Here is a 12549-nt window from a genome sequence, read left to right as displayed (position 1 = left end):
CTCGTCTGAGTAATAATTTCTTCAAGGATGTGATAATGTAGTAAAGAAGGACATAGACATAATAGTCTGACCTCTGTCTATGAAGAAGGATGCCCTCTACATTGTAGCAGTGGTCGAACCGTTATATAGCTTTATGGATTGTTTTTATTTTTAGGTGTGTCTTCTGTCATGCTAGCCAATCGCCGTTTTGACGAGACGGACTTGTTCTTACGCGCACACGCAATAGTACTGCATTGGACCAATCGGAAAACGGGACAAGGCAGGTAGGTACACCAGCAAGTTGGTTTGAAAAACAGAATTTCTTCAGAGGACGAACGTTTTATTTACAGTGAGTATGTGGCTAGAACAATGTCTAATTCTATTAAAAATTAGAGGCACACGACTAAATTACGCGGAATTTCCTAATTTGAAAATTCGAATATCTTAGCTAACGTTAACCCCCAAGTTCAGTATTTGGCTAATCTTACCGAATTCTCCCTGGCTAGCTAACGTTAGCCAGGAGCCTCCAAGTGCGCGCCGTTGGTGTGGGGTTGAGGCAGATGTGGTTTGTATTGGGTTAAAATCTTAAATTTGGCAAATGCTTGCATCGGGGAGTCGCCTGGTTTCTCACTCTTCTATGGACTAGTTAGTGATTACCAGATAAGTAAATCATTGGATCACTGACGAGTGCTGTTGGCCTATTGTACTTGTTCATTGCACAATCAGCTTTGTTTGGGATGCGTGTGTGTGTGTTGACATATTGTCTATTGCACAAGGTTGTATATGGGTGCGTCTGTGATGACATTGCCCAATGCTCATATTGTTTTGAATCAACGGGATCCCTACCCTCATTCCATCGACGTCAGCATGCGTCTTCGACATTGTTAAATCCATCCATTAAAGGAGACATAGCATATATAGATATAGTCATCATTTTATGTAACATGATTTTACACTCTTAGTCGTCAGATTTTTAGGTTTTGCATAGTCCAAAATGTAGCCTAGCCATCTTCCCTAAATACATTCAACATAGGGAGTGCTTTGAATTCTCCTATTAGCACACGGAATCACTTGAGTTGTTGGTTATAAATCCTAAACATAGGTCGCCATACTGGGTCAGCCAGGATGTCGTCGACTCCAATTGAGTTATTTCATATCATAGTATGTGGATCGTTTCCCATTGATGTGTTTTATACTAACACGTTTTTGTCCTGTTTCGTTTCTCCAGAATCATGACATCCCAAGTAAGGCAGAATTATCACCAGGACTGTGAGGCTGCCATAAACAGACAGATTAACCTAGAGCTTTATGCCTCCTATGTTTATCTCTCAATGGTGAGATGGCTAAACTGAGAATACAAATTGTATTAATGCTATTGCTATTAGGGTGTTAGTGATCAAAAAGGTGTGTGTGTGTTTGCACAACTACAGGCTTATTACTTTGACCGGGACGACAAATCCTTGCCAAACTTTGCCAAATTCTTTAGGGCGCAGTCCCTGGAAGAGAAGGAGCACGCCGAGAAACTGATGAGTCTACAGAACAAGAGGGGAGGGAGGATTTTCTTACAAGATATCCGGGTAACCACGATCAGTGAAATACCGTTTGAAATGCTGAATTTATTCAGGCAGTTTTATTTACCATTGCTCAGACCAGCCCTTTTGCGGTCTCCAACAACATTTCCTATGTGTGTCATACCTGTCAACATTTAGCTTTACAAAAACGGGGGGGGGGGCGTCAGTGTTTATACCAGATCTGTGTTTGCATATTTAATACGTTTCATACACGTGTTTCAACCTATGGTTTCAAAACTGCATTTCGGTCGTTGCTTTTACCTTACCATTACCTTACGCATGCCAGTTATGTATCCACCAGCTGCCTGTCTGGCCTGCAGCCTACTTCCAAAACTCCAAAGCTGCTTGTGGTCAGATTTGGTTCCGAGGGAACAAGTTCAGTGTATCAACTCAATAACAGTTTATTTGATGTGTTAATCAATTAAATTCCCAACAATTTCACAACAGCTAGTTCTGGAGTAGGCCATTCAACTAGCCCACTTGCTTACGACGAGACTCAGGCTGCGCAGTCGGTTCCTTATTTGGGTTTTGGGTTGCCAGGTTTTAGTCTATGACAAAACGGTTGAAATTGAAACTAAGTGATCGTGTATGTGTAGGGTGTATTTCATACACAATCTGGTAACTTGAGAGATGTCAGACTAATAGAAAAAAATGAATGGATCACTGATTTGATGGCCATGCAAATTACGGGAGTTTTCCGGGAGAAATAACAAAACGGGAGGGTGCTGGGAGATGACCTTGAAATACGGGAGAACCCGGGAAAAACGGGAGTGTTGACAGGTATGATGTGTGTCCAAGCTTTTGGTCAGACATGATGTAATGAATAATTTACGATTATGGTGCCAATTATACGTTTAAGGACATTTGGTGTAGCATGAATATGTCTGAAAAGCACAATGCGTCTCTTAACTTCCACAGTTTTACAAACTTCTCTTCTCTGTGGTTCTCTACTCACTCCCTCTCTGATTGTGTGTGTGTGTGTAATGTAGAAACCTGACCGGGATGAGTGGGGCAGTGGTTTAGAGGCTCTTGAATGTGCTCTGCAGTTGGAGAAGAGTGTGAACCAGTCACTATTGGACCTGCACAAGGTCGCGTCAGACCACACCGACCCACACGTGAGTCAGTTACATGCACCAAAAAGCCTGTCATAGTGAAGTCTCAGAGCTAGATATTTTGTTTTTGTTTCAGTGGAAGTGGTTGCTGTTGAGAAGCATGGCAAAAAAGAATTACATTCATTGGTGTCTCTCTTCTCTCACTTTCTTTTTCCCCTCTGCCATTCTGTATTCCTCTCTTTCTATCTACATCCTCGTTTCTATCTCTGTGTCCTCCCTCTTTTTCCATCTTCCAGTTGTGTGACTTCATAGAAACACACTACCTGGTTGAACAGGTGAAGTCCATCAAGGAGCTGGCCGACTGGGTGTCCAACCTGCGCCGGATGGGTGCTCCTCAGAACGGCATGGCTGAGTACCTATTTGACAAGCACACTCTGGGCAAGGAGAGCGACTAAGAACCGCCACTGCCGTCCTCTCATCTGGGCCAGATCAGGGCCAGTACTAGCTGCTATCAGGACTCCCGTCGTCATGACTTTTGCATGTGGGTCTGTCCAACCCAGGCATATGATAATCCAGCACAGCTTGTGCATAGTTTTACCGACAACATGTACATCCTCCCTATACTGTAGGCTGCTTTGAATAAAAACAAAGTGATTACGTATATTTATATTTTAAGGAGGATATACTGTCCCAGGACTAATGCGGTCCTCATGATAGCCATAAGCACTTTAGGCGTGATGTTCCCTTTGGAAGGCTCAGCCTATTTTCCGTCCCACATTCCCACCACTGTGAGACATGCCTACTACTGTAAAGCAGGTACTCCTGCTTTTATTTGTCCTTTGCTTGCTCATGTGCAATTTATATTATGATGTGTGTATATCACATAAATGTGGTATGTTGTGAATAAAATATAGGATCACTCTCCTATATACTCTGTCTGCATACAATAAAAGACTGTTGGAACAACAGCCAAAATTGAATTGTCTCAGTGTTTTGTATTATATTTGTCAACAAATGTCAAAACTCAGCTTGGGTAAAAAAGCTGGAAAAAGTGTATATTTTTAATGTCAATTTAATTGTATGTGCAGGATGTGATGAAGGTCAATATGTTTTTAAATAGTAAATAAGAAGAGATTGTTGGTTTATTAAGTGGACTTAATACTGCTAGAATATGAAGGTCTGACACGGACCTAGATTCATGCTCTGACTTCTGGGTCACATGATGTTTTAGTTTTTGGCTGTTCCACCCTTCAGTTGAATTACAGTGGCATGTTTTTTCCGGTGTTGTGTTCGAGAGAAAAATAGCACACCTGAAGTCCCTGGTACAAAATATTTTAATTCCTCAGAAAATCCCATTTTGCATCTTATTACAGTGGTATTGGCATGGACCAGAGCCTCTACAGGATGTTTTGGGGATCTAAAGTACGGGATCAGCCCAGCTTGAATAACACCCTTTGTGGTTCACAGAGTGGCAACTAGAGCAAAACACTGTATTAGATGAACTGTTACCTCAGTAGCCCTGCATAACATACTGTATACACACACACACACACACACACAAATAGGCCAGAGGAAACATCCATATGTTGTAGATCTTGTCAGAGGTCTTGTTAGTCTGTGGTCAAGTCCATTGACTGGAGCCCAGCTACTCTGTCTGCAGAATATACTCTGCTGTTTCCATGAGACTGGAGTGGATTGATCGGTCAACTTTTATTTAATGCCGCCTTAGGTACTATCGTCACAGTATAACTATGCTTACTGTAGAGTACTTAAGAGTAAACTACTTTCTGTTACTGTTTCTAGAATGTTATGTTCCTGCATAATGACACACGACAGACATATTTACAGTTAAAGTTTGTAAAAAGTAAAAAGTATGTACATATGTAATATATACATTGTATATTTTTAGAACCTTACACATTACTGATGTCATTTTTACCAAAGGCTACCTAAACTAAAGTCGGACTTGTAGATTTGAATACTCTGATGCATTTATGGTGATTGTGAAACATTGATCAGTGGTGTTGTTCAGTGTATCTTGGCTCAAACGCAGTCTCCCATGTTAATCTGGCCAGGTGAGCATCAGAGAGTGGGACAATGGTCAGTTTTCAGGAAGTCAGAGGTCCCTTAGTCTCTGCCACACTTCCTGTTTCACTCTTGTTCCCTCACCCCATTGGCTCTCCCTGTCCCTGCCCCGCCTTGGAGACCAGACCCCTCAGAAGATCCTCAGTCAATGAGATCCCGGAATCATTAGGGAAGTTCTGCTGATTGGACGCAGGCTGGCTGCTGGTGGGAGTGGCACTGATGGGGTTGAGGTTGCTGCTGCTGCTGAGCGCTCCGTTGCTGCTACTGACCAATCGTTGGGCGCTGCCGCCACCGCTGGGGAAGTTCGGGTGAGGCACAGCGCCGTTGCACAGGTTTGCAGGGGAACCGGTAGCGCCGGAGATGCTGCCACCACCGCCACCGTTGATGCTGTTTGAGCTGTTGGTGGTCTGAATGAGAGGCCTGGAGGGAGGAGTGAAGGAGAAAATTCGCTCTCCTCCTCCACCTCCCATAACTCTAGCACTTAGGGGTCCTGGCTGACTGTCTGCAGAAGAGGGGGTGTCCAGGGAGAGGCGAGGGGGCTGAGGGTGTCTGGAGGGAAGGCCCTGCCCGAGCCTGGGCTTCGGGAGGGGGCAGAACTCGGGGGCAGGATCTGGGAAAGAGAAAGCCGGACCAGAGGGGGTGTCGGACCCATCGTCCCCCAGCCATGGGAACGCGGAGGACGGGGGTGGCGGCAGGTGACCTGGTGTGTCAGGCGGCAAGAGCTGGGAGCCCACCGTGGGGTGGGCGAGGGAGGAGGACGAGCTGTGGGTCCAGTCGCCCTGCGCCCGGCGCGTGGGCCTCGGCCGCGGCACGGGCGGGGGCATGGAGTGGATGGGCGTCTGCGGGCAGCTGTAGAACCCCGGCCGCTCGCACATGGGGATGGAGGAGAAGGCGTAGTCCATGTCACGCTCGTGAGTGCGGCCGTGCCCCCCCGCGAGAGCAGGCGCCTCGCCGTGCAGGTGGAGGGGGAAGCGGCTGAGGGGGGCGCGAGGGCGCCGCCGTAGCAGGGACACCCGGGAGGTGGGCGTGGGTCGGGGGAAGCTGGGGGACTGGACCCCCAACAGGCGGGACAGGTTCCCCAGCAGAGGGGTGGAGTGGTTGGCCTCCTCGTGCTCCTTTATCTGTTCCAGGTTAGACTGGAACTCCATCTCCTCCTTCGGCACACTGGGGAGGGCAGCAGAGATAAAGAGGCTCCAATGACATCAACTGTGTAAAGTTAAGTCTAAGGACATTTAGAATGTCTCAGAAGCTATTTCAACAGAAGATTCATTGTGAGAAAATTATGTTAAAATGATCAATATAAGAAGAGTATCAGTTTTAACACTGACTACTAAGGTGCACTAGTGTAACAATAAGGCAAGCTGTATACAGTCTTCAAAGTATCTGAGTGAGAACGAAAGATTATTTTGTCATACGAATAATGACAAAATAATTAATAAAATGATAAATGCTACATAGTATTTGCTGTTGGTGTGTTTTGTTGCTGAATAGAGGAACACAAGGTGAATTTCCATTGTCTCCGGGCTATTTTCTCAAATCTGTCATGTTCACACACCCTGGATTCTTCAATTATCATTTAGGATTCAGTCAATCTCTCAAGGACCAAGGCAACAGCACAGCGGGACACCCACCTGATGTCCAGCGCTGAGCCCATGAATGAGGGCTTCTTGTGTTCAGCGCTGGCCGCTGTGTAGGGAGGCTGTGGCTCCGACTCGTTCCAGTACTTATCCCTCTCCATCAGAGGCACGCTGTCGTACATCTCGTCCACTGACAGCAGGGACACCTGAGGAGAGCATATTACACAGGTAAACAAACACACACACACGCACACACACACACACACACACACACACACACACACACACACACACACACACACACACACTGCTCCAGAAGCTCTAGCAGCAGACTTCACCTGATGTTGATTATGTTTGTTCTTTTATGGATTAATTGTTTTTTTCTTTTTGACATTAAAATCAAACCCATTTAGCAAAGCAGACTTAGCCTAATAGGAAGATTAAAATGGTATAAACATCAGGGACATTGACCACAAATCCTAAACATTCTTGAGAAAAGTCAGTAGGCAATATGTATGTGAAACCTTTACAACATATTACCTGTAAATTACGGTCTATCAGCCAGTTGGTCTCAAAATCATCATCATCCTCTCCAAAGGGATTTATCAGCTGTTCTGCCACCTGAAAATGTATATAAAAATAAATATCAAGGTCTTTCTTTGAGTCTTTCAAAAAATCTTTATACTAGAACTGAAATAACTCACAGTAGACTTGAAAGGGCAGTGAAATGGTATCCCTGTCTGATAAGTCTATATTTAAACACAACAGTGCACACACACACACACACACACACACACACACACGCACACACACACACCTTTCCTCACCTTTAGCCATCCAACATAGAAAAAGAACTGTAGCAAGGTGAACACAGGCAGGTAGAAGTCCAGGTCATGGCCTGGGTAGTCCTGACTAGGGTCTAAAAATTGCCGGCCAATCAGACAAGCCAGGAAGAAGCTATACACAGCCACGGTGACCACCTTCAATAAAAGGTGATAAAATGAGTTTAGACATTAAGCAAAATAACCTGAAAAAAACAGTAGCCATTCTAATTCACTACTGGGTCCCTACTATTTGCGTTTGTGTATTGATATCACTGAGTTGTGTGTGCTAATCGTTCTATTGTTAGACTAATGCTTGTGCGAGTAAAAGTATAAGAGATCTGATTGTGGAATGGTACTGTAGATAAGCTGTACTGATAAGCCCAACCTGCGTGTAAACTAGAGGCAGGCTGATCCAGTCGTAGCTGTACAGCTTCATGCACTGGGAACGCAGTGTGTTCAGTTCCTGGAGAGAGAACAGAGAGTGTTTGATTACTTCACATGCAAGTGTTTGATTAGTGTAAACACAGGGGTCATTGTTGAAGGGGCCTCACAAACATTTCAAATGAAGGATGTTTTGTTTCATATCTCATATTTTACTACAACAGTTATGAGAGGGAACAACAATGAGTTCTTTTCCGTGTACAAGGTGCCGATAAAGGAAGGTTTGGAGACTTAAATGCTCTAAATGTCGATACCCATCAGACTCACATTGAGGAGGGCAGTGAGGGCCACATCGTTGTTGATGCGCCCCTCTGCCCTGGCCCTCATGGTCAGGTTGACAAACCACATACAGGGAACCCAGAATTTGTTGTGTGGAGACGGCAGGTCCTCCAACTGCCTCAGCTCCTCTGCAGTCATCAGACCTGAAGGGGAGGATGAGGGGACACATAGGTGTCAAACAACACCTCATAGGCTGAATCTCCAAGTCCCCCCTAAGACTTAACTGACATCCGTTGATAAGTGATTGAATTTGAGAGGCTGTAAAGGTTCAAAATACTAATGATAGGAATGGGACAGCACCTGTGACCTATCGTTAAACTGACACCAGAACACCAGAAACGTGTTGCAAGCACGTTTCCGTTTCCATTTTATGGCAGTTGTTTACTGATGTTTTTTGCAAGCTATTCGAGCCTCCCTTTGGGTAACCCTGAGTTCCACGTCATGACAACACCATGAATTATTGGGAATGCCCTTGAGTAAAGTCTGCATTCATGCCGACTTAAGGGGACCGGAAAGGGTACAGAAAGGGTGCGAGTGAGCCCTCGTGCACTTCACAGTTTCACAGACAGCCCTAAGCCCTCACAAAGTTAGAGCAAGTCTGTGAGTCTGTGAGGGTGGACATCGAGATTCACCCACAGACTCGGAGGAGAATACAAATGGTTTGGGAATGAGACGGAAATTAAGTTGAAACACATTGTCATAATCAGTCATGTTTGTTTACATTGGTGTAACAACACTATTTTTTGCAGTAGAAACCTTGCCAGTAACTAAAGCTGATTTAGACCCTGCCTAAGGGTTTGTTTCCCAAAAGCGTTGTTGAGCAACGACTAAGGTAAACACATAAAGAAAGTGTTCAAAACAATAATCTCTCATTTAACTAGGTAATTATTCATTATTCACGTTGCATTTAGACAATTTCTCTAAATGCAACATAGATCTGTTCAGAGTCAGCATGTGATAAAAAAATGTTTTGGGAAAATGTATTTTGGTTCTTGATCTTTGAAATGCTGTGACAAAAGAATTATGTGAATTAATCCATTCTGCATTCAGCAGTTAATGTTTAGTATATATTATAGAACTTTGTTTCTAAAAGCATCATTCTAAAACATAACTAAGTGAAGCTGCAAGTCAGTGTGTGTGTGTGTGTATGTGTGTGTGTGTGTGTGTGCATGTTACAAGCATCCCACTCAGCTGGTGAAGACATACCTGCCTGGACCAGGTGGTCCATAGTGGGGAATCTTTTGTAGACGGCGGTGCTGACTGATCGGTAGATGAGCACTCCTGATAGGTTGGCGTAGCGCATCAGGGTGCGGCGTACGAGGCGAGCTGATTCGTCAGCGCCCCTCACATGACCACCCACCAACGCTCCCAGACGGTCCGGCCAGGGAACACTCTCAAACTGCCCCCACCAGCGAGACACCACCAGTGTCACATAGAAACCTGATACACACACACACACACACACACACACACACATATGACCATAGACACACACACAGATGCACATATTGCTATATGTTTTTTACATGGTTTGTATATGGTTTGATGCCATATACAAACGTATGCCCACACATAAGACTGTCAAACACAGAGAAAATACATACAAAGGTTTAAACATCATTAACTTTGTTCTAGTACCAATGACACATTAAGACCTGGGCGCCTGTACAGGAGCAATGACTGTGTTGTGTACTGTGCCTCACAGCTGACTGTATGTGGTGTTTCAGTGCAAATGGCTGTGGTGAATTATCTGATTAATTTAGCTGTATGATAATGGAAAATCATTATGTAAGGAGAGTGAAATGCTATATGCATGTTAAGTAATCATGATTATTATGACCGCCACGCAGCGAAGCGGCGGTCATATAGGTTTAGTCAGATTTTTTTTTTCTTCTTTTTTCTTTTCTTTTTCGCATGCCCAAATTTCCGTCAAGGATTCCCGGGACACTGAAAGACCGGGGTACACGAAACTTGGTGGGCATGTAACCCCACATGGATAGCATGGAACCATCGTTTTTCGTTTTGATCTGTAGCCCCCCCGCTGGACTGGACCCCCCGAAAGGAGGGTAGGGCAGACACAGTTTTCTGTGAATATCTCGAGAACCGTAGGGTTTAGAAGGACCATTTTCTTTCGTATGTTTGCCTCCAGGTGTCATGTTAACCCATTCCATGTGCACACATGTGCATAAACAGATACACACGCACACACATACATTCACAGTAATCATACGTATGACACATACTCACACAGTAGACATATGTACGCATGCATGCACATGCACAAACACACATACGCAGACAAACACACAAGCACGCACACACACATACACACACACACACACACACACACACCCACACACATAAACATAAACGTGTGCACGCACACATGCACACAGTTCAAGAATTTCTCAGAATTATGAACAGGCAAGATGGGGGTGGGGTTGTATAAAATCAATTTTACATGTGAACTCTATGAACTAATCATGTTTTGGTACTTGTTGTCTAGCAGATACCAGTGAGAATTGAGTGTGGATAATGCAATTTAGTGAGGCAGTTAGAATCATATAGGCCTTTCAGCGTGATTTATTTTTGTGGAAAAAATATGCTGAACTGGGCGGCGGTCATATTTTGTACCGCTCTGCGGTACATCTAGTTACTTACCATACATATAACTTCTCACTATCAAACCTTCTTACATAACTTAATGCACGTTAAGGACCATAAGCCATTGTCATTATCTCTAGTGCATGAAAGCTTCATATCATAATGGGGCATGAATCCACTTGTACATACCTAGTACGAAGGACAAAGGGATCAGATTGGCATACTTGTCACAGTAGATGGCCAGTTTCTCAAAGAGCCTTCTCTGCCCTTCATCCAAGAGGAACCTGGGGAGAAGTAAAGGTCACAATTGGGGTCAGTCAGTGTATGCAGTGACATCCTCCAGGGCGGCCTTCTCCATTCATTTGTGTGCGTGTGCGTGTGCGTGTGTGTGTGTGTGTGTGTGTGTGTGTGTGTATGTATGTGTGTGTGAGTGTGATGTGCTCTTGGTTTTTTTTACACACCTGTACAGGACACTGAAGCCAAAGTAGAGGATGGTGAAGATGATGAGCTCTCTGTAGAGCAGCTTGTAGATGCTGCCCCTCCAGCGCAGGAGCAGGTGGGAGAAGGTCCCCAGACCAGCATCCGCCACCCTGCGTGAGTAGGTCACTGTCATTGCTGCCCCCTAGTGGCAAGGATGACCAACCTCACAGGGCGCCACGAGAGCTGGCGTTAGTGTTGGAGGAAGGTTGGGTGGGTGGGTGTGTGGGGGACTAGCCTGAGGGTCTCTCACTTGTACTGGCCAAACAACACAATGCTAACAGGCTAGCAGAGCATCTACAATGACACCCTCACTTACAGCTGCTGAGTTCACATGTTGGGGGGGGGGGCAAACTGGGAGAGATACAGACATAGAAATGTATGCCCACACAACACACCTTCAGGCTGTGACCATATGGCTCAGCTGACCAAAATATCAAAGTTATTGGCAGAATAGAAAGTGCTGTTAGTATTTATGTTGGTGGGGGGAGATAAAGTCAGAGAAAGTGTGAGGAAAAGAGAGAGAGAGAGGGGGAGAGAAAGAGAACGTAAGCTATAGTTAGTACAGTTGTGACTTCACCACATTATCCACCAGTTATTTTACATGTATCTGTCAGACATGGCAAAACCATACTGTGCTGAATAAATGCAGAGCAGATGAGGAGTAAGAAAGTTTGGTTGTACTCACTGTGTTGGATGGGAAATGTGTTGACAACCCTGACGCTGAGTGTAATGGCAAGGGATGGAGGAGAGGCGAGGAGAATGAGAGAAATAGACGCCCACATCTCCAGTCACTTGACGTGTTAATCTGTTTCAGCAACAAAGGTGCATTGTGAAACCTAGGTAGCCTACTAGTTAATCTGAGCAAATCACCCTGTGTTCATACACCAACTCAGGAGAATAATATCTTAATAACGGAAGCAAACAATGGCATGTATATCATAAGTTATATAATGTTACTGCTCCTTCTGTTTGTACCACTGATGAAGGAAGTGTGTCAAATCTCATCACCTTTAATCCAAAGGGAATGAAAGGGAATTCTTTGAGAGGGGCCGACCAAATTAAGAAGCAGCAGGGAAACTAGGACACTCTTGCGCCCTCTGGTGGACAGAATGCGAAACATCGGTCGACCGAACTGAAGTTTGTGATTAACCCTTTAACCACGACTGAGCGAAGTCCGACAGACTTATGTTCGAGAAACGTTAACTGAACAGCAGATGCCCATTTAAAGCAAGCTGTAGCCTACTAGAGAAAGTAACGTTAGCCTGCAGATAATTTTGTGCACGCGTGAGACTTGCACTCGCAGATCTGATGGGCACAATCAAACACGTCCTTTGAGATTCTGGAAAGTTTGTGGAAAGGTAAGAAGAGTGAGGTGTAGTTAGGCTACTTCTTAAATGTTGGCGCAACGAAACATCTTAAATTGACATCGAGTTTGGTTCAAATTACGCACCTGTTTCGGTGGGCCACGTTTGGGCAGTTAGTTGCTTTTAACCTTTTTGATCAAACACGGCTGTTTGGCCTAATTCAGATCATACGCCAGTCTCTGATAACGGTAAGCTACAATTGTGTCCTTGATTGTCATGAAATAAACTGCTGTGTCATATTGTTTCATGTCAGTGGGCTGAACCTGCATTCCTGGATAGGACCAAAGGCGGAG

The 12549-nt window shown here is 44.7% G+C and overlaps 2 protein-coding genes across 3 annotated transcripts; one reads left to right on the top strand and one right to left on the bottom strand.

The window, feature by feature from the left end:
• Window positions 1–153: 153 nt before the first annotated feature.
• fth1b (ferritin, heavy polypeptide 1b) lies at window positions 154–3582 on the top strand. 2 transcript variants are annotated; one of them, XM_042110376.1, is made up of 5 exons: window positions 154–263; window positions 1208–1313; window positions 1410–1556; window positions 2540–2665; window positions 2899–3582. In XM_042110376.1, exons 1-5 carry the CDS (start codon window positions 169–171, stop codon window positions 3055–3057), a joined length of 633 nt encoding a protein of 210 aa, XP_041966310.1. In that variant the 5' UTR covers window positions 154–168; the 3' UTR covers window positions 3058–3582. The 2 variants fall into 2 exon arrangements, with proteins under 2 accessions (XP_041966310.1, XP_041966311.1); XM_042110377.1 differs by having other exon boundaries at window positions 246–328.
• A 386-nt stretch (window positions 3583–3968) lies between these two features.
• Window positions 3969–12518, bottom strand: best1 (bestrophin 1). The gene is made up of 11 exons (XM_042110459.1): window positions 12343–12518; window positions 11578–11697; window positions 10874–11352; window positions 10602–10696; window positions 9015–9248; window positions 7797–7951; window positions 7474–7551; window positions 7092–7244; window positions 6805–6885; window positions 6319–6470; window positions 3969–5851 (listed from the first exon to the last, which is right to left on the bottom strand). The coding sequence occupies exons 3-11, from the start codon at window positions 11023–11025 to the stop codon at window positions 4768–4770; spliced, it is 2184 nt and encodes a 727-aa protein (XP_041966393.1). The 5' UTR covers window positions 11026–11352; window positions 11578–11697; window positions 12343–12518; the 3' UTR covers window positions 3969–4767.
• Between the last annotated feature and the right edge of the window lie 31 nt (window positions 12519–12549).

The sequence above is a fragment of the Alosa sapidissima genome, chromosome 11 (assembly GCF_018492685.1).
Source record: "Alosa sapidissima isolate fAloSap1 chromosome 11, fAloSap1.pri, whole genome shotgun sequence".
NCBI lineage: Eukaryota > Metazoa > Chordata > Actinopteri > Clupeiformes > Clupeidae > Alosa > Alosa sapidissima.
Note: the sequence above shows the minus strand (reverse complement) of the source record. Positions and strands in the feature narration are given on the sequence as shown.

Bases quoted from the DNA above. Each gene is read 5' to 3' on its own strand.
- fth1b (XM_042110376.1), top strand. From the start codon at position 169: ATGCTAGCCAATCGCCGTTTTGACGAGACGGACTTGTTCTTACGCGCA. The intron at 1,314-1,409 runs GTGAGATGGCTA...GCACAACTACAG, and splicing joins CCTATGTTTATCTCTCAATG to GCTTATTACTTTGACCGGGA. The intron at 1,557-2,539 runs GTAACCACGATC...TGTGTAATGTAG, and splicing joins TTTTCTTACAAGATATCCGG to AAACCTGACCGGGATGAGTG.
- best1 (XM_042110459.1), bottom strand. From the start codon at position 11,025: ATGACAGTGACCTACTCACGCAGGGTGGCGGATGCTGGTCTGGGGACC. The intron at 7,952-9,014 runs GTATGTCTTCAC...CCTCCCCTTCAG, and splicing joins GGACCACCTGGTCCAGGCAG to GTCTGATGACTGCAGAGGAG. The intron at 5,852-6,318 runs GTGGGTGTCCCG...TGCCCTCCCCAG, and splicing joins GGCTCAGCGCTGGACATCAG to TGTGCCGAAGGAGGAGATGG.